At 38.7% G+C, this 27,947-nt stretch overlaps 2 protein-coding genes across 6 annotated transcripts in view; both read left to right on the plus strand.

Moving 5' to 3' along the window:
- LOC106080963 (G-protein coupled receptor dmsr-1) overlaps positions 1 to 27,947 on the plus strand; it is a 269,442-nt gene that overhangs the window by 111,408 nt on the left and 130,087 nt on the right. The gene's annotated exons all lie outside the window — the stretch shown is intronic.
- On the plus strand, positions 96 to 27,856 carry LOC106080960 (zinc finger protein 165). 4 transcript variants are annotated; one of them, XM_013242593.2, is made up of 3 exons: positions 96 to 180; positions 12,282 to 12,713; positions 25,688 to 27,856. In XM_013242593.2, exons 2-3 carry the CDS (start codon positions 12,390 to 12,392, stop codon positions 27,317 to 27,319), a joined length of 1,956 nt encoding a protein of 651 aa, XP_013098047.2. In that variant the 5' UTR covers positions 96 to 180; positions 12,282 to 12,389; the 3' UTR covers positions 27,320 to 27,856. The 4 variants fall into 4 exon arrangements, with proteins under 4 accessions (XP_013098047.2, XP_013098049.2, XP_013098050.2 ...); XM_013242595.2 differs by having other exon boundaries at positions 105 to 123; XM_013242596.2 differs by lacking the exon at positions 96 to 180 and adding an exon at positions 354 to 373.

Raw genomic sequence — 27,947 nt, forward strand, 5'->3', positions numbered from 1 at the left:
TTATTAGCCGTCCAATTCAAAACAACCGCTGTACAATGCAGCAATATAACCATCTCTTTCACTCTCCTACACTGAAGTGTCAAGCAAAACGTCAAACAAAGCAATTACTCGCAAGTACTATAGGTACAGAAAAAGTTCACTTGAAAGAAGCAAATAAACTTTGATTATTTGAAATATATGGTAAAAACAGTTTTTCTTGTGAATATGACTTAAATTTGTTTGAAAGAAATACAGTGTTTATGTAAACTTGGTGTTTGCAAAGTGATTGAAATACTTCTTACCACTGCAATGTGTGAACGAACATAACGAAAGTGTCGCGTCTGGTGAAACAGACTGCAAGAATGTTTTTTTTTTGTGGCTGCTCCAATTAAAAGTGCTTTAGAATGAAAAAAATAACTTAAATAAGTTCAAATAATGCAATGAAGAATTTGTTTTGCTTTAATGTTTGAATTGAATTCCAAAAAAAAGAACCATAAATTAAAATGTCGGTGCAATTAAAAACTAATACACACGCACCCAACCACGCAATGCAGATGTATATGCAAAAAAAAAGCACCGCCAAGAAGACGAATGCCACACCAAAACAAATCTCCAGCAAAAACAAACTGAACTGACTCTGTGAAATGATGTGTCAATCCTCTTGCGTGTTGTTGTTGCTCTTTTAATTTTCAAAAGTTGTAAAAGTGGTTTATGATGGTTTACAGCAAATACCGGCCTTTGCTTATGTTTTGTGCAATGGCAAAGGTCAATGCAATTCACAAGCAAAGTGTCTGAATTGCATGTTAAAATGTTGTTGACTTTGTTCCAAGGGTTTTTAAAGAAAACTTTTTAATGATTTAAAACAGATCCTACATCTCTAGTTTGCCAAAAATATTCGAAATAAAAATTCTATAGACTTAGCAAATTTGTATTTTTCGCCGGTATTCACAAAACAATGTAGCCTTAAAGTGGATTTATTTGACATTTATACAAAGCAAATCTTTACAATAAACCTACCTTAATGCCCATAAATTTGTGTGAATATGAGCATTATTCTTTAGGCCCTTCAATTTCGTCATAGACTATCAAATGTGACACCAAGTATTTTGGGATAGTTGATTTTCAGAATCGACTATCCAAGCTGCCATCGACCCTATTCCGTTTATGTGGTGCCCAATGTTTCTGAAAATTTAATTGCAAATTTCTTTCCTAAGCTATGAATGTTCATCCGCATATGTTACGAACTCCATGGCGGCTGGTACGTTTCGAATGTTGGAAAAATCAACGCACACAAAGGATTTTTCTGCTTCACTCTACGAGGCTTCGACTGCTTATCTTCATGTTTGACATACGATTAGCAATGACCACGTCGAATGCTCTCCAGATCCATAACATATAACATAGACTAGGGTGATTGAAGACACAACAAATGTCTGCGGTGATGGCATGCAAAGCAAATCTATGCTGATGCTCGCCGAATGGAAATTCTCCAATGAGGCTCGGGAGGAGTAGTGCCTCTAGCGTCTTGGCTACTGGTGAGAAAAGGGAGATCGTTCTGTATGACTCCCTCAAACTAGCGTCCTTTCCAGACTTCAGTAACGGGTTCACTCTGCCCATCATGCCTGTCATCCCGTCTACCGGGGTTCGAGAGTGCCTTAACAGTAGAGCACAGATTACCCACAACGGTACCTAAGTTATATTGCTTAATGTGATCCCAAAGAAGTGACGGCTTGTCTAGCGAGCTGGTGGATCCTAGTTATCCTAGTTGGGGCAACCTCATTCACCATGCAAAACGTGGAGCCTTCAATCTGCCATGAAACGTGATGCACATTAAAGTTTCCTAGAACCAGGCGATAAGGAAGTATGCCTCTAATGTCGGGTCTGTAAACTTGGTCTTTAGTCCGAACGGCAAGCCGAATAGCGACACCGCCTGGTAGAGAAGGTTTAACATGGCAGGGTATCTTACAAATATAGGGGGGATAACCACCGCTGAAAACTTTACGATGTTCACGCCGGGATTGGAACCTAAGCGGTCGGCGTCATAAGCGGACATGTAGGGGTCAATAGCGCCAGACGCAGGCGAGATGGTTCTATACTGTACGGAATGGTGTATCACGAAGGCCAATCCCCCACCTCCACTCATTAAGCGACAACCCCGTGACAACTGTCAGGCTGCAGTTGTTGGCCAGCTTTGTCTCCTGAATTGCTGCAACCAATATGTTATTCCGACTTATAAAATCCTCTATTTCGTCAATCTTGCCTCTGAAACCACTGATATTCAATTGCAAGAAAGATACATTTCCAGACACTGATCCGGCAAGATTGGGGCTGGGGTGCTGCGCCGTACCGTATATTGACCGACAGAGCGAAGACGACGACGCTTGCTGCTTATGTTCGCACAACGGCTTACAACATATTCAGCGCGGCTACATTCCAGTAATGACGTAAAGCCAGATCAAGAAGGGAAATGCACCCACTCCATGCATCTGTTACACCTCACCGACACCGACCGATGATCGAAACGGTTCTGGCAAATCGAACAAAACCGGTGTTTTTACAATCCCGGCACGGACCAGAAGCGTGCGGCAAGGCAATCCGGGATGAACTCTTGTACCTGATGCCAATAACTCGCCTTGTCAAATCGTGTATCATAGGCACTCAGTATTTAAGCAAGTGTCAGTGGCACCTGTCCCCTCATTGTGAATCTCCTCTTGAAACCACTGATTGACCATATCATGATATAGCTCCCATATAAACCGATCTCCCGATTATACTTATTGAACCTCTAGACGCGTACTATGAGGTTTTCTATGACATTCAATATATGTGCCAAGAATGGTCCGAATCGTTCCTAAACCTGATAAAGATCTCATATAAACCGATCTCGCGATTTTATTTCTTAAGCCTCTAGAGGGCGCAATTCTTATCCGTTTTGGCTGAAATTTTGTACTATGACGTCTTCTATGACATTAAACAGATGTATCAAGAAGTATGGTTCGAATTGGTCTATAACCCTCTATAGCTTAACCTACCTCCCGATTATTTTGCACAATGACTTCTCCTATGAACCTCCAACATTCGTATTTAGTATGGCCTGACTCGGTCTAAATCCTTATATAGCTTCCATGTAAACCGATCTCCCGATTGCGCTTCTTGAGCCCTTGGAAGGCGCAGTTCTTGTCTGATTTGAATGAAGCAACCATAACCTGATATATTGGGTTGCCCAAAAAGTAATTGCGGATTTTTCATATAGTCGGCGTTGACAAATTTTTTCACAGCTTGTGACTCTTTAATTGCATTCTTTCTTCTTTCAGTTATCAGCTGTTACTTTTAGCTTGCTTTAGAAAAAAGTGTAAAAAAAGTTTTATTAAAAATGCATTTACTTTTTCTTAAAAAATCCGCAATTGCTTTTTGGGCAACCCAATATATATTTTATAGGGTCTTGGACGAATATTTCAACTTGTTACACAGGAAATGACGAAATTAGTATAACCCCATCCTATGGTAAAAATGCAAATTTTGCCCATGAACATTCCACTAAGGAACAGGGACAAACTTCTTACGTATCAATGAAAGCAGTCCGATTCAAGTATTAAGCTCAATGATAAGGGGCCTCCTTTTTATAGCCGAGTCCGAACGGCGTGCCGCAGTGCGACACCTTTTTGGAGAGAAGTTTTACCCTTTTTTTTCTTAAGCAAGCTAAAAGTAACAGTTGATAACTGACAGAAGAAAAAATGTAATTACAGAGTCACAAGCTGTGAAAAAATATGAAAAATATGAAAAATATGAAAAATCCGCAATTACTTTTTGGGCAACCCAATATATATATATATATATATATATATATATATATATATATATATATATATATATATATATACATATATATATATATATATATATATATATATATATATATATATATATATATATATATATATATATATATATATATATATATATATATATATATATATATATATATATATATATATATATATATATATATATATATATATATATATATATATATATATATATATATATATATACATATATATATATATATATATATATATATTCTTGATCGTCATGACATTTTAAGTTGACCTAGCCATGATCGTCCGTCTAAGGAAAGCACGCTAATTTTCGAAGGAGTAAAGTTAAAATTTTGCACAATTTTTTCTTATTAGTGTAGGTCGGTTAGGAATGTAAATTGGCCAAATCGGTCCATGTTTTAATATTGCTGCCATATAAACCGACCATGGGTCTTGACTTCTAGAGGGCGCAATCCGATTTGCATGAAATGTTCCGGTATGACTCCCAACAACTGTGCTTACTTTAGTCTAAATCAGTCCATAACCTGATATAGCCGCCATATAAACCGAACTTGGTTCTTGACTTCTTGAGCATCTAGAGGGCACAATTCCTATCCAATTTGGCTGAGATTTTCCATGACGTGTTTCGTTATGACTTCCAACAAATGTGTTAAGTATGGTTTAAACCGGCCCATAACCTGATGTAGCTGCCATATAAAACGATCTTGGGTCTTGACTTCTTGAGCCTCTAGAGGGCGCAATTCTTATCCGATTTGACAGAAATTTTGCATGAAGTGTTTTATTTTCATTTCCAACAACTGTCAATTATGATCTAAATCAGTCAATGTCCTGATATAGCCGCCATATAATCTCCGATCTCCCGATTAGACTTCTTGAGTTTCTAGAGGGCGCAATTCTTATTCAGTATAGTTGAAATTTTGCATATGCCGTTTTGGCATGACTTCCACCAACTGTTCCAAGTATGGTCTAAATCGATATATAACCTGATAAAGCTGCCATATAAACCAATCTCCCAGTTTGACTTTTTGAGCCTCTGGAGAGCGCCATTATTACTCGATTTGCGTGTAATTTTGGAGGTGGTGTTTTTCTATAACTGGAGTTTTTCTATTTGAAGAATTCATTCATAGAACTTGACAAATGCCATCCATGGTGGAGGGTATATAGGATTCGTCTCGGCCGAACTTGGCACGCTTTTACTTGTTTTCTTTACCTAGGCCGTTTCAAAGCACGCATATTATTTTCAACGCTCAACTTTAAACGGTAGCTGTGTGGGTGTGTGTGCTCCAATCAGTAGCCCGCAATGTGAGCCCTCATGTAGTAGCTTACTGCGGAAGCTGTTAGCTAACCTTTCTATGTTATATACAAGTAGGCGCTCGAAGTTCCAGCCTGTGTTGTACTCACATTTATCCCGTGTAGGCCAGGCAGGATAAGCTAATAACATACAAGTAGCCAAAGGATATCGTTGGTAGCGTCATGTTCACCAGTAAACTTCTTTGTCGGACTTTAGTTTTTTTTTTTGCGTTAAAGCACCACACATACGATTAATTTATGCAGCCAAAGCAAGTAGAGGAGTGGCACAACAAATAATGCTGAGTGGCAAAAATACATATGGCAACAATGTTTGTGTTATAAGGTGTGTTCGCATACTCAGAAATTTGTTTACTGCCAAATAAAGTGCGCAAACGTCTAGCGGTAAAAATTTTTGCAAATTGGTAATTATTTTTGAGTAAGCGAACACACTTGGAAAAAATTTTACCTCTAATTACCTTTCGCTCTTTTTATTACTAGGTGTAAATTGTTGTATTTGACCATCTAGACATTCGTAATTTTGCTTCAACAACGTTGAAAGAAAAAATCAATCAAAATGGAAAGCTGGGAGGTGAAGGAAAAAATTACGCAAGGCCTGTACAGACTAACGCAGCGCCATAAAGACAAAAGTTTTATTTGGAATATCTTGGCAGAAATTTTGAAAAAAGACGACACAATTGTTGCAGGATGGGTTTTCTGAAAAACACCCAAGAGAAAATAACACTCATAAGTAAGGACATGAAGGCGGCTGTTGAAAGAGGTGGTGCATTAGATATGTGGGCCGACAACTACCTTAGGCGGAATTTCCTAGGAGTCACATTCCATTACTACGAAAATAACAAGCTGCACGATATAATATTAGGTTTAAAGTCCCTAGATAGGAAACACTCTACTGCTGTGGATATTTCGAAAAAACTACAAACAATTTTTCTACAATTTAACATTGAGGAACTGAATGACATTAGGTTTTTGAGGGATGGGCGGCCACTCAGTGAGTTGGCCTAGAAAATATATATCGGATTCGTGTTCTACTCTATAAACCCTCTTATTTGAGCCTCATATTGCAATAGTCAGTCATGGGTGGTGTTGTAGGGGTGGGGTGGCCCCATAGACACTTTTCCCGAATACATTCTTGCTTTACTCCCAAAGTCCTTTCATTTCAGTCCCATATTGCTATGGTCGTAAATTTGTCCCCTTGGGGGATGTTTTTGGGGAGAGGCAGCCCTCCAAACACTTGGTCCCATATTTGGATATCAGATTCGAATTACACTTAAATACCTTTTATTTAAGCCCCATATATCCATGGTCAGTAAATAAGTCCTGTTTGGGGAGTGTTTTGGGTTAGGGGTGGACCCCCCGAAACGTGGTCCCACATTTGGATATTAGATTCGTATTCTACTCGCAATTACCTTTCATTTGAGTCCCATATTGCCATGGTCGGTAAATATGTCCGATTTAGGGGTGTTTTGGGGGTTGGGGTGGTCCCCCCAACACTTGGTCCGACAATTGGATGTCAGATACGTTTTCTTATCCTAAATACCTTTCCTTTGAGTCCCATATTGTCGTGATTGGTCTAAATATATGCTTGGTAGGTTTTAGGTGGGGCGGCCCCCCTAGGTACCCCATCCGAAATTTGGATACCAAATTTTTATTTTTTTTTAGTGTACTATATGAGAGCACACAAAATTTCGCTTAAATCGCACCACCCATCTCCGAGATCTGAAGTTGCTGACAATTAGGGTAAGGGGGAGGGTTCGCCCCCCCCTTCAGATATCTAAAAATGTAGTATCCTATTTTCACCACGGAATTCGCCATCTGTGAAAATGTCAAGAAAATAGGTTCAGTCGTTTCAGAGTCTATAAGGAACACACAAACAAACCTACAAACAAAGAAATTGATTTTTATATATAAGATTAAAATAAAAAAAAAAAAAATTTTTTGGGAATTTTCTCATTTAGTTATATTTACATTCGTTATATAAAAGTTTACTAAAATTAATTAAAGTGTGGGCAAAATTAATTATTATTTTTAGTTTTAGAAACTTTGATTTTTTGTATTTAAAAAATTCACAATAAAAATGAATGAAGCTATGTCAACTACTTATGTGGCTTCACTTAATCGAAACGCTTCAGAATTTGGCAAATCAAAGGCCTCAAAGGGATTATAAATGAGGTTTGAAAATTGCATGAAGGTGTTTTTTGTTGGCAAAATGTAAAATTTTTGCTGCAGAGTAGGAATTTACTATGTAGGCCATAGGCTAGTGGCTAGAACGCCAATTTCAGTGCTCTAGGCCTTCTGCTATCATAATTGAAAATAGTACCAATGCACTATGTGCTGAAATTGAAAATTTGCGGCAAAAATTATTTACACCACAGTGTTGCCAAATCGAAAAATTTTTAAATTAGTTCTGTAACTTTTGAACGGATAGAGATCAGTGTTGCCTCGTTTTAGGCGTGCCACAGTGCGACACCTCTTTGCGTAGAAGTTTTTACACGGTTGCCAAACTAAATGGTACGGTACCTCACATATGTCGCCAGAGTTAGGAAGGTATAACTACTGCTGAAAATGTTTCCAGTGTTCTCGTCAGGGTTCGAACACGGGCGTTCAGCGTCATAGGCGGACATGCTAACCTCAGCGCTACGGTGGGCTCCGTCTTTCCATCTCTATCTTTAACTATGGCCGATATTTTTATAGGCTGTAGAGTGGTTTCAACAGACAGACGGAAGGATATGGCTAGATCCTCTATGAATATTTAGACCATCTGGTCTGGGTTGCATATTTGGCTCGTAGAACATTTGGTAGGTTTCGGACGCGTTTGGTAGGATTTTTCTTACATTTTGATAGGAAATAATTTTCTTCAGTGGCAACACTGATAGAGATATATACATAGTCAACTAGCTGTTTCTCACACGCTAATGGCTAGAATGTAGAAACTTTTGCAGTACGTTAGTAGACGTGTGGGGGTATTGGAAAGTCTTAAGAACTTGGGAATCGCTTCTTTGCGGTTTTAAGAAATTTGTGGAAAAACAAGATAAAGCGTGCTAAGTTCGTCCGGGTCGAATCTTATATACCCTCCACCATGGATCCCACTTGTCAAGTTCTTTGAATGACTTTTTCAAATATATTTCAGCTATATCAAGTTATTGACTGATGTAGACTGCGGTTGTCAAGGCCGTTAGAAAACAAAGAAAACCTCTACTTTCAAAATTTAATACAAATCGAGTTATAATTGCGCCCTCCAGAGGTCCAGAAAATCAAATGGGGGATCGGATTATATGGCAGCTATTATATCAGGTTACCCGCCGATTTAGACCATATTTTTAAAAGTTGTTGGAAGTCATACCAAAACGACATATGCAACGACATTTCAACCGAATTGGATAAAAGTTGCGCCCTCTAGAGGCTCAAGAAGTGATATCGGTTAATATGACGGCGATATAAGGTTATGGACTGATTTAGACCATACTTGGCAGCTGTAGGTAGTCATACCAGAACGATATGTGCAAAATGCATCCGAATCGGATAAGAACTGAGCCCTCTTGAAGCTCAAGTTATGACAGCTATATCAAAACAAAGACCCATTCGGCCCATTTACAATTCCAACTGACCTACACTAATAGGAAGTATGGTTGCCCAAAAAGTAATTGCGGATTTTTCATATAGTCGGCAAATTTTTTCACAACATGTGACTCTGTAATTGCATTTTTTCTTCTGTCAGTTATCAGCTGTTACTTTTAGCTTGATTTAGAAAAAAAATGTAAAAAAAGTATATTTGATTAAAGTTCATTCTAAGTTTTATTAAAAATGCATTTACTTTCTTTTAAAAAATCCGCAATTACTTGTTGGGCAACCCAATGTTTGTGCAAAATTTCAAGCGCCTAGCTTTACTCCTTCGAAAGTTAGCATGCTTTCGACAGGCAGACGAACGGACGGACATGGCTAGATCAAATCGGAAGAAAATTGAGACTTCTAATGTCTCAAGAAGTTAAATGGGGGGATCGGTTTGTATGGGGGCTATATCTGTTTATAGATCGATTTGGATCATACTTGGCATGGATCAAAATGGAGGCTTCTAAGATCTCAAGATGTCAAATACGGGGATCGGTTTATATGGGGTCTATACCTGTTTATAGACCGATTCAGGTCATATTTGGCTTGGATGTCGGAAGTCGTAACTCAAGTCTTTGTTCCAAATTTAAGCCAAATCGAATGAAAATTGAGGCTTCTAAAGGTTCAAGAAGTCATATCGGGGGATCGGTTTACATAGACTGATTCGGATCATACTGGGAATGTTGGAAGTCATAATTTAATTTAATGTTCCAAATTTTAGCCAAATCGGATGAAAACTAAGGCTTCTGTGTGCTTAACAAGTCAAACCCAGGAATCGGTTTAGATGGGTGTTATATCTGTTTATAGACCGATTCGGATTATACTTGACAGGGATATTGGAAATCATAACTTAAGTTTTTGTTTCAAATTTTAGCCAAATCGGATGAGAATTGAGGCTACTAAGGGCTGAAGTCAAATCCGGAGATTGGTTTATATAGAGACAATATCTGTTTATAGACCGATTGGAATCATATTTGGTTTGGATGTCGCAAGTTGTAACTCAAGTCTTCGTTCCAAATTTTAGACAAATCGGATGAAAATTTAGATTTCTAGGTGCTTAAGAAGTCAAATCGGGGGATTGGTTTTTATATGGTGGTTGTGTTCAAATCTGAACCGATATTGCCCATTTGCAATACCCAACGAACTACATCAATAAGAAGTATCTGTGCAAAATTTCATGCGACTAGCTTTGCGCGTTCGACCGCTATCGTGATTTCAACAGGCGGACGGACGGACATGGCTAGATCGACTTAGAATGTCGTGAGCCTTCTCAGTGCGCTTCTCCTATATGTAACACTTCCAGTTAAGTTTCCTGTCCAAGATCAAACCCAAGTATTTGAATCGTTCTGTTGAGGTAACGTAGCTCCCCAAATTGGCTCATCTTCGTATCTCTCGTGAAAGATCAGTCTTCTCTAAGTTAACATTCAAAAATCCCCGCAAAACAAAATCCTCTACCAGCTTTCTTACGGCATATTGTTTACTAGTTTTTTCGGTTATATCCCACTGTGCAACGTTTACATCTTAGCATCGAAAAATAACATCGTGCAGGGCGGTCCCTAACTTTCGCGAACTTGTAAAGCCATATGCTTGAAAACTTAGCACAAATACTTTTTATTGATGTAGGCTGATTGGGATTCAAAATGGGCCAAATTGGTCCATGTTCAGTTATTGCTCCCATATAGTCCGATGTATAGCTTAAAGTACTTGGATGATTTTTACCCGATATCGTTGAAATTTTAAACAGTGAGTTGCGTCCAACCTACCCTCGACATCTGTATATAGTATTGTCCGGATTTGATTCTATCTGGACATCGTTGCCCTTTAGACCGGTTAAAGTGATGTAATCTTTTTTAATATTGAGTCATTTTAACCTACAGCATACATATTAGCACTCATGCGTATCTGAAACCTCTAGGAGACAAAGGATTTTCCCAAATTTGGACTTTAGATAAATTTTATATGGCATCAAACATAAATTTTTTACATAAAATCGGAAATGCACCCCACTTTATTTCTATCCATTTCCTAACTGCTTACCAGGATTCACTAATAGAAGGTTAGGTCACATGCAAAACACAAAGTGGATAGGCCCCATAAACATCATTAAGGATGTCAAATCTGACGATTGAAAATGTCATCATATAGGAGAAAACGTAAACAAAGAATGAATGTAAAAAGAGAACAAGTTGACATCCTCAATGCCAAGTACTGCCAAATATTAAAAAAAAAGTATATCGGCTGATCGCTTGGCTTAACCTTATTCAGTGAATCCTGACTGCTTACCAACATCCAGTACTTTATACTAGAAGGTTGCGTGATTTTCAGAAAACCAAAAGTGGAAAGGTCCCATAAAAATTAAGAATGTCAAAATTGATCGAATAAAAATGCTAAAAATAGGAGAAAACTTAAACATACGGCAAAGGGAACATTGACATTGTCAATGACGAGTATTACGTTTACTTTTCACAGCATTTTTTCGCTACTTAAAGCCTAGTACTGAGGTCGACTTTTTGCCCGAACAACTGTCAAAATGCGCCATGAAGAAATTTTGATGAAACCAACACAGAGAACACAAACGAACACTGCAGGAGTTCTATGAGCAATATAGCAGCGACATGTCGCAAATGCAAATTTGCCCATGAACATTCCATTAAGGAATAGGGGCAAACCTCTCACATATCAATGAGTGATGGCCGACTCTATTTTAAGCTCAATGATAAGGGACCTCCTTTTTATAACTGAGTCCGAACTGTCTGCAGCAGTGCGACACCTCTTTGTGGAGAAGTTTTAACATGCCTGCCATACCAAATGGTACAGTACCTCACAAATGTCACCAACTTAAGGAGGGGATAACCACCGCAGCAAATTTTGTTTTGAAGTTCTCGCCAAGATTCGAACCCAGGCGTCCAGCGTCACAGGCGGAAATACTAAACTCTGCGCTACGGTGACCTCCAAAAATCGCTGCGTCAATATATGTATGTATTAGTAAATTGCTCGCGGTCAAAACAGCTGAGTACAGCTTTTTTTCTCGCGAAGTGCACTACCTGTTATAAAGTTCGGTTGTGTGTGTGCATTATAGTTTAGAACCATACAACCACACACAAATATCGAAAGATGGCGCGAAATAGTAAAAAATTATAATCAGAGTTGCACTAATCGCTGTTTGCATTCGATTGTTTGTTGTTGGACTATTGCCCTCACCTGTATCGATTTTTTTTAATTTTCGTGCGAATTAACATAGTACTAGCCTTAAAGTACAGTTACACACCATGCGAAATATTTATGCGCCCAATGCGTTTTTTGGGGTTATGTTACATAATATGCGCCTTTTGCTGTATAGGATTTTTTTAAAGTAGGCTTATTTATGTCATTTCCAATTATAATTTCAAAGAAAATTTTCAATTATGTTATTTAAAATGAGTTTAAGAAAGGATTTTCTCGTTTTTTTATACCAAACATCATAAATCGCTAACACCTAAGAGGATTGCACACGACGCATAATGGCATTTGCTTTAAATCTGTATCATTCTCCTATTTTTATACCAGTATTGAACTTTCCATAAGAAAAACAGAGTGCAATAGACTTATCAAAGATAAAAAAATACAAAGAAAAAAACCAGGAAAGCACCCCACCACACATCATCACCTCCCACAATGGAAGCCGATTATAATTTAACTGCTCTTCCGCCCATGATGAACGTCGATGGTAATGGTCAATTGTTAATGCCACTGCCCAATGGCAGTGAGCAACCACATCACTATCAACAACAACAACCACCACAGGATCATCACATTGAATTGCAACCGCTTACCACAGCCTCAAGTGAAATGTTGCCAGCCATTGCTCAAACCCTGCAACAATACGACAGCAGTGCTGTTGTAAATCCCACTAATATGAATAGTTCCAATGTTTCACATATGAGCGGTAGAGAATATGGAACAACTGATCATCATCATATGGGAAGTTTCTTTGGAGAGGTAAGTTGGCAAAAATTAAAAAGTATCCTTTTTTGAAAAAAAAAACAGACATCACTGATACTTCTTGCTTTTCGGCATTCATTTTTATACCTACCACCCATGGTACAACCAGGATGCACTTGCAAGGAGAAGAGCTGAATACAATTTTTTTCATTTTTGTTTGGATTTTGGTACAAAAATCTACCCCCAACGAAACTACCTTGAGTAGCAAATGCCGTAAATTGAAATGTCAAAGGGGTTTTAGAAATAAATTTTGTTTTACAACTTATCCTCTTCAAATGCGTTTTGTATCTGTATTTCATCAAAAGAACATCTTTTTAAGATTTTAGAAAAAATCACAGCTGTATTTTCAAGCCTTTGACATTTAGATTAACTGCAAAATCATAACAAAAAAAATTGTACTTAGCATGATCTCACCTTATAAGTGCATCCTGAATAAGAGGTATCGTCGTTAGCACAACAACAAAAATCTACCCTCAACGAAACTACCGTGATTGGCAAACGCCATTACTAAAAATGTCAAAGTGGTGGTTTCAGAAATAACATATGTTTTAAAACTTACCTTCTTCCAATGGGCTTTATTTATATATTAAAATTGGATCACATTAAACATCGTTGAAAGATTAAAAAAAAAATCGCAGCTGTGTTAATTAGCTTTTGACATTTAGAGATATTGCAAAATCAAAACAAAAATGAAAAATTGTAGTCAGCTGTTCGCATTACCTCACCCCACCACTACTATAGAATGGGTGGTATACTAATCTAGTTTGTGACACTTCGAAATATAGTCTTGGTCGTCTTGACATTCTGGGTCGATCCAGCATGTCCGGCTGTCATTCTTTCGGAATCACGGTTGCATTCCATGCCTGAATAGTATCATATTAAACAATGTTCAAAGATTTAAAAGAAATCGCAGCTGTGTTAATTAGCATTTGACATTTAGAGTTATTGCAAAATCAAAACAAAAATGAAAAATTGTAGTCAGCTGTTCGCATTACCTCACCTTATAAGAGCATACTGCCCACCACTAATATAGAATGGGTGGTATACTAATCTAGTCCTTTCATTTGTGACACTTCGAAATATAGTCTTGGTCGTCTTGACATTCTGGGTCGATCCAGCCATGTCCGGCTGTCATTCTTTCGGAATCACGATATCATTCCATGCCTGAATAGTAGAAGGTTAGGTCACTTGTCGAAAAAGAAAGTGGAAAGGCCCCATGAACATTGAGAATGTCAAAATATACCGATGAAAATTGGCACAAATAGGAGAAAGCGTAACCAAAGAATGAATGTAAAAAGAGAACCAGTTGACATCCTCAATGGCAAGTACTATCAAAAATTAAAAACAAATTATCCCGGTGGATCGCTTGACACAACCTTATAAAGTGAATCCGGAAACAAATAAAGATATGGCTCAATAATAGAAGGCTGTGGCAAAAAGCCAACAGTGGAAAAGCCCCATGAACATTATGAAAGTCAAAATATTCTTAATGTCCATGGGGCCTTTCCACTGTTGACTTTTTGCAAGCGAGCGGAAACAAATAAAGACATAGCTCATAGATAGGATACAGACAGTTTATAGGAATTGTGGAGTTTCTGATCCTTTACATATATTCAGAGAGGTTCCTCTGGGTTTGACACTTGGATCGCTTCTTTTTTCAGTTTACATAAATGATTTGCCACGGTTTCTGAATCGCGGTAAGATCCACATGCATGCTGACGATATACAAATTTGCCTAGATAGTGATATCGGTGAATTGCGTCAATAGGCTCATCGAGGATCTTGGTTCAGTACTTAGCTGGGCGGCAGCCAATGGATTGTATTTGAATCCAATAAAGTCGAGATCATAGTTGTACGCAGACGGAATCTTTCACTTCGTTGTGAACCTGACATCAGGATAATCGGACAGCGCATTGACGTTGTTTCTCAATGGAAACTTTCAATAGTATTCTCAGATATGTTTATGGGTTGAAGCGCTATGATCGTTTCAAGATAAACCCATATCTTGACATACGATCATAGCGCTTCAGGGAATAACTTTTGATACGCTGCTGAGTGTTAAGTCGCTTTTGTTACTCCATAAAATTATTAATGACAGACTTCGGTTTGCAAGATCGAATAGAGGTAGGAGAATAATTCCTTTTCGGTATCGAAGTCTTGTCTCTGATTGGCATTTCTTTGTTAAATCTGTATGTATCTGGAATGTGCTCCCTAACGACTTACAGTAAACTAGAAACACAATACAGTCCAAGAAATTACTTCTTGCCCATTATTAAACTTTTCCTTCAAGTTAACCCAGTAGAGCATATCTATCTATTAATATTTCTTTAACCATTTTGAGTTTTATTTAAACATCAATTTCTTTTTTATATATTTCCTTCTATTTATTAATTTTATTAAATTACTTTATTATATTATATTTTTTTCTCTTTTACATTTTTTTTTTATTTTAATTAATATTTTTTTACCCTCCACCATAGGATGGGGGATATACTAATTTCGTCATTCTGTTTGTAACTACTCGAAATATTCGTCTGAGACCCCATAAAGACATTTTATGTCGATATAGACATGTCCGTCCGTCTGTCGAAAGCACAAATACTTCTTATTAGTCTAGGTCGGTTGGTATTGTAAATGGGCCACATTGGTCCATGTTTTGATATAGCTGCCATATAAACCCATCTTGGGTCTTGACTTCTTAAGCTTCTAGAGGGCGCAATTCTTATCCGATTTGGCTGAAATTTTGCATGGCACGCGGTGTTTTGTTATGACTTGCAACTACTGTGCCAAGTATTGTTCAAATCGGTCCATAACCTGATATAGCTGCCATATAAATCGATCTTGGGTCTTGACTTCTTGAGTCTCTAGAGTGCAAAATTCTTATCCGATTGAAATAAAATTTTGCACGAAGTGTTTTGTTATGATATCCAACAAATGTGCCAGGTATGGTTCAAATCTGTTCATAACCTGATATAGATGCCATATAAAACAATCTTGGGTCTTGACTTCTTGAGCCTCTAGAGTGCGCAATTCTTATCCGATTGGAATGAAATTTTGCACGACGTGTTTTGTTATGATATACAACAATTGTGCCAAGTGTTGTTCAAATCGGTCCATAACCTTATATAGCTGCCATATAAATCGATCTTGGATCTTGACTTCTTGAGCCTCTAGAGTGCGCAATTCTTATCCAATTGGAATGAAATTTTGCACGACGTGTTTTGTTATGATATCCAACAACTTTCCCAAGTATGGTTCAAATCGGTTAATAACCTGATATAGCTGTCATATAAAGAGATCTGGGGACTTGACTTCTTGAGCTTCTAGAGGGCGCAATTCTTATCCGATTTGGCTGAAATTTTGCATGGCGTATTTTATTCTTACTTTCAACAACTGTGCCAAATAACGTTCAAATCGGTTCATAACCTGATATAGCTGTCATATAAACAAATCTGGGGACTTGACTTCTTGAGCTTCTAGAGGGCGCAATTCTTATCCGATTGGAATGAAATTTTGCACGACGTGTTTTGTTATTATATCTAACAACTTTGCCAAGTATGGTTCAAATCGGTTAATAACCTAATATAGCTGTCATATAAAGAGATCTGGGGACTTGACTTCTTGAGCCTCTAGAGGGCGCAATTCTTATCCGATTTGGCTGAAATTTTGCATGGCATATTTTATTCTTACTTTCAACAACTGTGTCAAATAACGTTCAAATCGGTTCATAACCTGATATAGCTGCCATATTAACCGATCTGGGATTTTGACTTCTTGAGCCTCCGATTTGCCTGAAATTTTGTACGACGGATTCTATCATGACCATCAATATACGTGTTTATTATGGTCTGAATCGGTCTAAAGCCCGATACAGCTCCCATATAAATCGATCTCTCTATTTTACTTCTTGTTTTTATCTTATTTTGATTTCAATTATAATTTTTTGTCATATACCATGTGTAAAGCTTTTATAGCAATTTTTAAAATTTTTTTGATTTTATATACAGTTTTTTAATCTAATTTTGATTTTAATTAAACTTTTTATCCTAGACCATTTGTAAAACTTTTATAGCTATACATATTGTTACTAAAATGTTTTATATATTTTAGAATGTCCAAATATTCATGTGAAAGGAGAAATAATTTTATGAAATTATTGTACTGTAATACTAAGACGCAAATCTTGTTGTACAGAATTCTAATAAGTAAATAAATAATATAAAGTTGCACTGACCACCCATGATCCATATAGGACCATATTTTGATAAAGCTGTCATATAGATCGATCTTTCGATTTTGGGTTTTAAGCCCATAAGACACGCATTTATTGCCCTATTAGCAGAAATTTGAAACTGTAAATTGTATTAAGACTTCTCGTCTTTCGTGCTGGTCGGTCCATGTTTTGATATAGCTGCCATATAAACCGATATCCGGTCTTGACTTCTTGAGCCTCAAGTGTTTAATTTTGACTTCCAACAACTTTGCCAAGTATGGTCCAAATCGGTTCATAATCTGATATAGCTGCTCTAAAAAACGTTCTCGGTCTTGACTTCTTGAGCCGCTAGAGGGCGCAAATATTATCCGATTTGGCTGAAATTTTGCATAAAGTTTTTCGGTTTGACCATCGACAACTGTGGCAAGTATGGTCCAAATCGGTTTATAACCCGATGTAGCTCCCATATAAACCGTTTTCAGATCTTGATTACTTGAGCAGGAGGGCGCAATTATTATCCGACTTTGTTAAAATTTAGCATGAAGTGTTTTGCACTAGCTTTTAACAAATGGGCCAAGTATTATTCAAATCGGTTCATAACCGATCTCGGATCTTGACTTCGTTAGACTCTAGTGTGCGCACTTATTTCCGATTTTGCTGAAATATTGCTTAACAAACTTTGGTCTCCAACAGTCAAACCAAGTATGGCCCCAATCGGTTGAAAACTTGGTATAGCTGAAATAGCATAGCAATTCTTATCCATTATCTTTTCTTTGTATATAAAGAGAACTTGGCAAATACGATCCATGGTGGAGGGTATATAAGATACGACCCGGCCGAACTTAGCACGCTTTTACTTGTTTTTGTTCAATTTTGCAAACAGTATAACTTTGTCAGTAGTATCGATAGGAAAAATTTCAATTGATAATCAGATAAGAAATAAAATATCGCGAGTATCGATAGTGCCATCGATATTTTCCCAGCTCTAGACACAATCAGTGGGACATCTGTTCTAGTCAACAAACTTCTCACATATCAATAAGTGCTGTCATATTCAAGTTTAAGCGCAATGTTAAGGGACCTACTCCGACCCATAAAAGGCAAATTTATTTTCCGCTTTCATTAAACTTAATGCGCTTCTTCTTGTTATACTCACCACCATAGGTTAGGGTGATGAAATTTTGCACAGATTCGAATTCGAATCTAAGTTCTTGTATGGGCCAAATCAGACTATATTGGGTTGCCCAAAAAGTAATTGCGGATTTTTTAAAAGAAAGTAAATGCATTTTTAATAAAACTTAGAATGAACTTTAATCAAATATACTTTTTTTCTAAAGCAAGCTAAAAGTAGCAGCTGACAACTGACAGAAGAAAGAATGCAACTACAGAGTCACAAGCTGTGAAAAAATTTGTCAACACCGACTATATGAAAAATCCGCAATTACTTTTTGGGCAACCCAATATTTGAATATAGCTGCCATATAGACCGGTCTTCCAATTTAGTGTTTCAATTTCATAAAAATCGGATTTGTTGCCCTATTTCGCTGAAACTGTAACTTGTATAAGAGTTCTCGGGACCTGCATCAAATATGATCCAGACCAGCCTTCATTATACCCACCACCGAAGGATGGGGGTATATTCATTTTGTCATTCCGTTTGCAACATATCGAAATATCCATTTCCGATCCTATAAAGTATATATATTCTTGATCAGGGTTAAAAATTTAGACGATCTAGCCATGTCCGTCTGTCTGTTGAAATCACGCTACAGTCTTTAAAAATAGAGATATTGGGCTGAAATTTTGCACAGACTCTTTTTTTGTCCATAATCAGGTTAAGTTCGAAGATGGGCTATATCGGACTATATCTTGATATAACCCCATATAGACCGATTCGCCGATTAACGGTCTTAGGCCTATAAAAACCACATTTATCATCCGATTTTGATGAAATTTGGTACAGTGAGTTGTGTTAGGCCCTTCAACATTCATCTTCAATTTGGCCCAGATCGGTCCAAATTTGGATATAGCTGCCATATATACTGATCTCTCGATTTTAGGTTTTGAGCCCATAAAAGGCGCATTTATTGTCCGATGTCACCGAAATTTGGGACAGTGAGTTGAGTTAGGACCTTCGACATTCATCTTCAATTTGGCCCAGATCGGTTCAGATTTGGATATAGCTGCCATATATACTGATCTCTCGATTTAAGGTTTTGAGCCCATAAAGGCGCATTTATTGTCCGATGTCACCGAAATTTGGGACAGTGAGTTGAGTTAGGACCTTCGACATCCTTCTTTAATTTGGCCCAGATCGGTCCAGATTTGAATATATAGCTGCCATATAAGTGGATCTCTTGATTTAAGGTTTTGGGGCCATAAAAGGCACATTTATTGTCCGATTTCGCCGAAGTTTGGGACAGTAAGTTAAGTAAAGTCCCTCGACATATTTCAGCCATTTGGCCTAGATCGATCAAGATTTGCATATAGCTGCCATATCTCTCGATTTAAGGTTTTGGCCCATAAAAGGCGCATTTATTGTCCGATGTCGCCGAAATTTGGGACAGTGAGTTGTGTTGGGCCCTTCGACATTTTCTTTCAATTTGGCTCAGATCGGTCCAGATTTGGATATAGCTGTCATATAGACCGATCTCTCGATTTAAGATTTTGGGGCCATAAAAGGCGCATTTATTGTCCGATTTCACCGAAATTTGGGAAAGTGAGATGTGTTAGGCTTTTCGACATCCGTGTCGTATATGGTTCAAATCGGTCTATATTTGGATATGGCTATCAAAAAGACCAATATCTTGTTCCACAATTGAACAATGACTTGTACTTATTCAATGTCCGTGTCGAACTTGGTTAAAATCGGACCATATTTCGATAAAGACTCTTTTTTTGTCCATAATCAGGTTAAGTTCGAAGATGGGCTATATCGGACTATATCTTGATATAACCCCATATAGACCGATTCGCCGATTAACGGTCTTAGGCCTATAAAAACCACATTTATCATCCGATTTTGATGAAATTTGGTACAGTGAGTTGTGTTAGGCCCTTCAACATTCATCTTCAATTTGGCCCAGATCGGTCCAAATTTGGATATAGCTGCCATATATACTGATCTCTCGATTTTAGGTTTTGAGCCCATAAAAGGCGCATTTATTGTCCGATGTCACCGAAATTTGGGACAGTGAGTTGAGTTAGGACCTTCGACATTCATCTTCAATTTGGCCCAGATCGGTTCAGATTTGGATATAGCTGCCATATATACTGATCTCTCGATTTAAGGTTTTGAGCCCATAAAGGCGCATTTATTGTCCGATGTCACCGAAATTTGGGACAGTGAGTTGAGTTAGGACCTTCGACATCCTTCTTTAATTTGGCCCAGATCGGTCCAGATTTGAATATATAGCTGCCATATAAGTGGATCTCTTGATTTAAGGTTTTGGGGCCATAAAAGGCACATTTATTGTCCGATTTCGCCGAAGTTTGGGACAGTAAGTTAAGTAAAGTCCCTCGACATATTTCAGCCATTTGGCCTAGATCGATCAAGATTTGCATATAGCTGCCATATCTCTCGATTTAAGGTTTTGGCCCATAAAAGGCGCATTTATTGTCCGATGTCGCCGAAATTTGGGACAGTGAGTTGTGTTGGGCCCTTCGACATTTTCTTTCAATTTGGCTCAGATCGGTCCAGATTTGGATATAGCTGTCATATAGACCGATCTCTCGATTTAAGATTTTGGGGCCATAAAAGGCGCATTTATTGTCCGATTTCACCGAAATTTGGGAAAGTGAGATGTGTTAGGCTTTTCGACATCCGTGTCGTATATGGTTCAAATCGGTCTATATTTGGATATGGCTATCAAAAAGACCAATATCTTGTTCCACAATTGAACAATGACTTGTACTTATTCAATGTCCGTGTCGAACTTGGTTAAAATCGGACCATATTTCGATAAAGATTCTATGGGGGCATATATTATGCATTTTTCACCGGATTATGACGAAATTTGGTTTACATATATACCCGAGGTGGTGGGTATCCAAAGTTCGGCCCGGCTGAACTTAACGCCTTTTTACTCGTTTAAGTATGCGATAGTTGGCAATATTGCCGGTATTTGGAAAATTTCATAATTTCTGCGAATCGATGTAATTATCAATGAGGCAAGATGAAAAGTTATACAGTTAGCCACATTCAGTAGCAATAATAGTTTACTTAAGTCAATACAAAACCGTTTTATGGAAATAGTTTCCAAAGTTAAAATGGAAGTTGTTGACGATTCAAACTAGGAAATTTTGCGTAAGGAAAAGTTTTTACTTTTCGTTGCATGTGTTTTTTGTGTAAAATAAAGAGGAAAACTTTTTTGGTTTGGGAAGTTGATAATATTGAATAACAGAAGAAAGTGGAATCGAAGATAAGACCAGTTACAATCTATGTAAGCAGTTAGAAGACAGTAAAGACTTTGTATTCCCGTTGTATGAAATCGATGCATGTCAGGGAGGTTGTGTTATAGGTAACCAAAAAAGGGAGTAAAGATAGTGGCGCTTAGTTACAGTCATTTAGCACGTTCAACAACCCCTTGGCAAGGTTCAATACTGTTATACAGCAATAATGTTATATGTTTTTTGGCTTAAAAAAAATGTGAAACAATAAAAATAAAATACAGAAAATGCAATTATGATGAAAAAGATACAACGCAATTGATTTAAATGCAAATTGTTATAATATAACGAAAAATTAACACAAAAATATCTTTGAAACCAAACAGAGTCCTATTAATCAATATTAAACCGCTTACAGAAAAATACTAAGGAGTTTTCATAGAGTCTAAGACCACTTTTTAGAAAGCTCAATGGGTGCAGATAGAGAGAAAATTATTGAGAAAAATGCACCTCAATTATAAAAGTGTCAATAAACTTATAGCAATATGGCTGTATAACAGTATCACAGTTTGCAAACCATCCAATGACAGCCGGTTGTGCGTACCGGATTGACCCGATGGAGCTCTTTATCGGCAATGGCTGCCTTCTCAGTGTACAAAATACTGCTACAACAACAATAACAACAGTTTGCCATACAGAAAGTGGATGGCTCGGGAAGGGCTCCACAACAACATCGAGAGGTGACGCCAAGCTGCCATGAAACGAGGATGTGGATTTGTGGTTAGTCGGAGACTGATATACCCTGTCTCCAGGTTTACTCCGGTGGATGAAAGGCTAGCCACAATCCGCATAAAGGCTAAATTGTTCAACATCAGCCCATGCCCCGAAAAAGATAAGGACGAAGAGATCAAGGATATTTTCTACAAGCGCCTGGAAAGAGAATATGACTGGGCGACATTATATTAAAATCCTTCGGGGAGATTTTTAATGCGAAAATAGGAAAGGAAAATATTTTTTGCCCAACAGACGGAAAATTTAACCTACACAAAGAAACTTTCGATAATGGATTGAGGCTAATAGACTTCGCCCTGGCAAAAGAAAACATGGTAGTTAGCACCACCAGATTCCAAGTTCGAAGGATTCAAACACAAGAAACCCGGCATGGGATAGCTGGGTGCACCACACAAGCTGAAACTTTGAGGTCCGATCTGTGTGGTTTTCTTTGCTGTCTCGAAAAGCTTAGTAGTAAGCTACCGGTCGCGATCACAGGTTGCGGGCAGTGGATTGCTCCATACGGAGCAGCTTGCTCACCTACAGCAGCTTGACGAGGATCGCCACCTCCACATGAAAATGTGGTTACGACGACAACGACAGCAGCACGAGGAACCAAAATAGATCATGTTGTGATAGATGGAAGGCATTCAACCGGAGTGTTAGATGTACGATCGATCCTAAGGAAGAATCATTAAATTGTTGCAGCAAATGTTCGTACACGTCTCAGTGTGGCGAGAAAGGTAGCTGCGAGCTACAGGCTGCGGATAGCGGAATGCTCCATACGGAGTAGCTGCAACGGCAGTCGCTGACAATCAGCGGTATCGAGCAGAGGGTCTCAGTAAGAGGCGTCACCGGCTCTTGCACAAATACTAAGTGTCTATTATACTCGATATGCGTTTTATTTTTGTGTGGGCATAACAGTCAAAAAAAATTTATTAAGATTTGTGCACGCAAATTGTATAAATAATTGGTTTCAATTTTATTCCACCAGTCACAATAGAGTGGCCACACTTATATGGGAAAAACATATCATGGCAATCTTGGCAATAGATGTTCTACATAAGCCTGCGCTGGTAATTTATCCAGAACTTCGTTGTCCAGGATAGATGTCATTTTCATAGGAAAGGAAGTATGGTTACTGATGCAGATAGTGTGCTGAGAATATGGAAAGAACATTTTTCCCAGCTGCTGGTTTCTGGTGATGGTGGCCATCAGTATACCGCAAAACCAATCCCTAGTCAAAACGAGCTCCACATAGCAGTACAAATTTTTGCCCATGAACATTCCGCTGAGGAACAAAGGCAAACTTCTCCCATATCAGTGAGTGCAGTACAATTCAAGTTTAAGCTCAATGATAAGGCGTCTCCTTTCTATAGCCGAGTCCTTTTTATAGCGGCGTGCCGAACATGCAACACCTCTTTGGAGAGAAGTTTTTTCATGGCAAAGTACCTCACAAATGTTGCCAGAATTACGAGGGGAAAACCACCACTAAAAATTTTTCTGATGTTCTCGCCAGGATTCGAACCCAGGCTTTCAGCGTCATAGGCGGACATGCTAACCTCTGCGCTACGTTGGCCTACACATAGCAGTAACCCTGCTAAAAAACAATAAGGCAGCAAGAGCCGATGGGTTGCCGGCTGAACTGTTTATACCGGACGCGACATATATATAAGGCGTTTGCATCAGCTAGTTTGCGCAATTTGGTTAGAAGAACGCATTTCCGATGATTGGAACCTCATCATGCTATGTCCCGTTCACAACACAGGGGACAAGACAGTATGTGCCAACTACAGAGGAACAAGTCTCGGTGGTCTCCACATAGCAGTAACCCGGCTCAAAAACAATAAGGCAGTAGGAGCCGATGTGTTGCCGGCTGAACTGTTAGTCTGCGCAATTTGGTTAGAAGAATTCATATCCGTCCAAAGGAAAGGGGACAAGACGGCATGCGCTAACTACAGAGAAACAAGTCTCCTCTCCATCGCATACAAGATAATATCGAACGTATGTTGTGAAAGATTAAAGTCTAAAGTCAATGTGATAATAGGCCCTATCAGTGTGACTTTAGACCTAGTAAATCCACCCTAGACCAGGTATTTACACTGCGCCAAATCCTTGAAAAGACCCGAGACCGACAAATCAACACCTTCCATCTTTTCGTTGACTACAAAGCCGCTTTCGACAGCCCTAAACGTTCGAAGGTATTTCAGGTCATGTCTGCGTTTGGTATCCCTGCAAAACTGATACATCTTTGCAGTACACTCTCCTCTGTTAAAATATGAAAGAACTTCTCGGTCACCGGAACTGTCGGTCACCGGAAGTAGTAACTGCAGCCTTTGAAAGAATCGAAAGGGAGTCAGTGCAAATGGGTCTGGCAGTAAATGGAGATGAGACGAAATGGATGGTTCAAACTCCCAAAACGCCTTGTACAACCGAGCAGATAACGAAAATGAGAAAGTTGGTAACCACAACTTTGAGATAGTCCGTAACTTTATCTACCTGGGCACCGCTGCAACCGAAACAAACGACACCAATTTTGAAATAAAACGAAGTATAATATTGGTTAACAGATGCTATTTTGGACTGAGGAAGCAGATGAGGAGCAAAGCCATCTCTCGACAGATAAAAATGTCACTATACAAGAAACTGATACTAACCGTAATGTGATATGGCTCCGAAGAATGGGTACTTGCGAAAGCAGATGAGGCAGTATTTGGAGTGTTTGAGAGAAAAATCCTTCGCAAAATATATGGACCAGTTTGCGTTAATGGAGAATATAGACGTTGTATGAACCACGAGCTGTATGATGACGATACCATAGTTAAACGTACAACATTTGAGTTGGCTAGGTTATGTTGGCAGAATGGATGAAGAAGCTCCAACAAAAAAGTCTTTTGAAGGCGACCATAGAAGAAAAATCGAAAGGGGAAGACCGGCACGGGACATCGTGAGCACCTCACAAGCTGGAACATTTCGGTCCGATCTGTGTAGTGTTAATTTCTGTCACGATAAGCTTAGCTGCGAGCTACCGGGCGCGTCTACAGGTTGCGAAAAGTGGAATACTCCATACGGTATATGGTAGCTGCAACGGCAGTCGTGGACAATCAGCGGCATCGAGTGGTCTCAGTTAGAGATCTGGTGGAAAGTCGATATGACAAGGCGAGTTATTGGCGCCTTCAAATATCCAATTGCCACCCTGTTCCCGCGGCGATCGGTTCTTTCGACCGGAACGAGCTTGCTTACCTATAGACGCTTGTCGAGGATCGCCATCTCCTTATGAAAATGTGGTTACAACAACAACAACCAAAACTCCGATGCAGTGACCAAGTGGAGAGCGACATCTCGAAGCTGGGTGTCAGAAATTGGAGAAGAAGCGCAGAGGCGCTTGGACAACCATTCTTCGTTCTAGAGGAATAAATTGTCAGTAATGACCGATTAGAGTAAAGTTAATGACGATAACTAAGTGACTCTATACCTTCCTACTTAAAAAATGAGACGTAAAGCAAGAAAACGATGTCTTTAGTTAAAAATAATGTTAAACAAATTATTCCTTGAGTTATTTATTAAATTTATCTAAATTCCTATATTGTTTATTTAGACCCCGCATCTGGAAGTTTTAGGTGGAAATTACACACAAACATCTGTGCCAGATCAGGTTCAGCAACATCAATTGCCAAAAGATAGCTCGGAGGCAGATAAAAAGCAGTCATTGGACGCTAAGAGCACTGGAAATTCGGGTAAAGAAGAGAAATCAACAGCACCAGAGATCAAGTCAATAGATGGAACTTTGAAAGCAAATGCTACTTCCGTAGAAAAGAAAATGGTTAAAGGAAAGAAAACCACAGAAGAAGAAGAAGAGCCTGGTGATGATGATGATGATGACATTGAGGCTGAGGAAGAAGTAGGGGAAGAAGTTGAGGAAATTGTTGGCGTTGTGGAAGCAGAACCCAATGCGGAAGAGGACGAAAGTGAAGCCATTATACCAGATGCCAGTTTGCCAGGAGCCGCGAATCGCGATGCAAATGAAGAAGAGGTGGAAGAAAAGCCCGAAGTTGAACCCCCAGAGGTATTGAGCAAAAAAACTGAAAAAGAAATAACGGAGAACAAAAACGATGAGGAGGAAGAGAAATCTCCTTCAGACGCTGAGCAACCTACTGTGTCAACACGTCGCCGCAAGGAAGAAGATGTGGATGAAAATCAATGTCGTGTCTGTTGCACCAAAGATGATCTGGTGACACTTTTCAAAAAAGTCGAAGATCAAACTGTAGCCGATATGCTTATGATCATATGTCCTTCCGTGCATATAGCCATCAAAGATTTCCTGCCACAATTCATATGCAACACTTGTTTGGACAATGTGCTCAAGGCCATACAGCTGAAACATCAGTGCGAAACCACCGAAAAGGAATTGAGGAAAAAGCTATCAAGACACAAAAACAAAATACGAAGACCCGCTGGCTATGTGGTCATCGATGCTCCACTCGATTCTGATCCCGCCACCGATGATGAGGCCAACAACGATGAGGAGTTTAAAGTATCTGACGTAGGCAGTGCCACTCCCAGCGAGGATTCGGTCTCCTCGGATTCCAGTGATAGCAAAAAGAAGAAAACCCGTGGTCGTAAACGTCGTAAATCTGGAGGCACCACCACCACCTCCACCACCAAATCAAAAGGCAAGAGTACCAAGTCCGGCAATAACTCCTCAGACGAAGACGATGGCGATCCCATTGGCAATCACAAGCGTAAGCGTTCTTCCAATTCTTCGCCCGAAACTTATGCCTGCGACGAATGTGATCATGTGTTTATGCGCAAACTATCCTTGATTTTGCACAAAAAGGTACACTCCAATGACCGCGAGCCCATTATCTGCAAGATATGCGGCAAGGTGTTCAAGATCAAAGGGGCCTATCGCACTCACATGGAAAAACATCGTGATGAAAAGTCCATCAATAAGTGTCCAAAATGTTCGCGACCCTTCACCAGCAAAAGTGACTTGAAACACCACATGTCCAAGGCCCACAGCCAGTCGGGGGTAATAGTGGCCTGTCCGAAATGTAAGCGCACCTTTGTCTCCGCCAGCCGTCTGGAAAGCCATCGAACTCGGTGTGAGGGCGGCGAAAAGTCGAAACACAAAACAAAGGAAGTTGCCAGCTTTGGCACTGGGCAGGATTTGTTCAAGACGGTGGCTCCCCTCACCACAACCTATTGGAGTGATAGCTACTCGGATTAGAGTGAATCCCCAGAGACTAGCAGCACTAGTTTTAAGCACAAAAGTGTAGGTGTAGGCAAAACAAAGGTCCATTATAAGGCATTGAAATACGAACGAATGCGATTGTGGAAAGTAAGCTGTTGATCAGACTCAAATTACCCCCCTTTCGAGAGGGGTATTTATAGCTTTTGCTTTTGCCCTCCCCTCTTATCCTTGACATAACACTATACACACTAAGTATTAATCATAACTTTTGGTACATAAAAATTTAAAATATCATTTTCATACTACATATGTATATACGTACATACATATATCTACATGCATACATACATACATACAATATATAAAATATATTTTTACAATTTGTTATTGAGTTTTATGGAAATTATTTTTCTTTCACTTCTTATTTTTTGCAATTTGATAATCCTAGGCGAAGAATGGACAAAGGCCATCCATCTCTTCCGAGATCAAATCATGATAATGTTAGCCCTTTTTATTTTGACAAAAATCAAAATTGAATAAAAATCAAAAATATGAAATTCAACAAAATGAAAATTTTGAACTAATTTTTGGAAGAAGTAAGTATTTTAGACAGTAACCAAAAATTGGGTCAAAATTTGCTATTTATGGGAAATTTTGTTAAAAT

Source organism: Stomoxys calcitrans, chromosome 5 (genome assembly GCF_963082655.1).
Source record: "Stomoxys calcitrans chromosome 5, idStoCalc2.1, whole genome shotgun sequence".
Lineage (NCBI taxonomy): Eukaryota > Metazoa > Arthropoda > Insecta > Diptera > Muscidae > Stomoxys > Stomoxys calcitrans.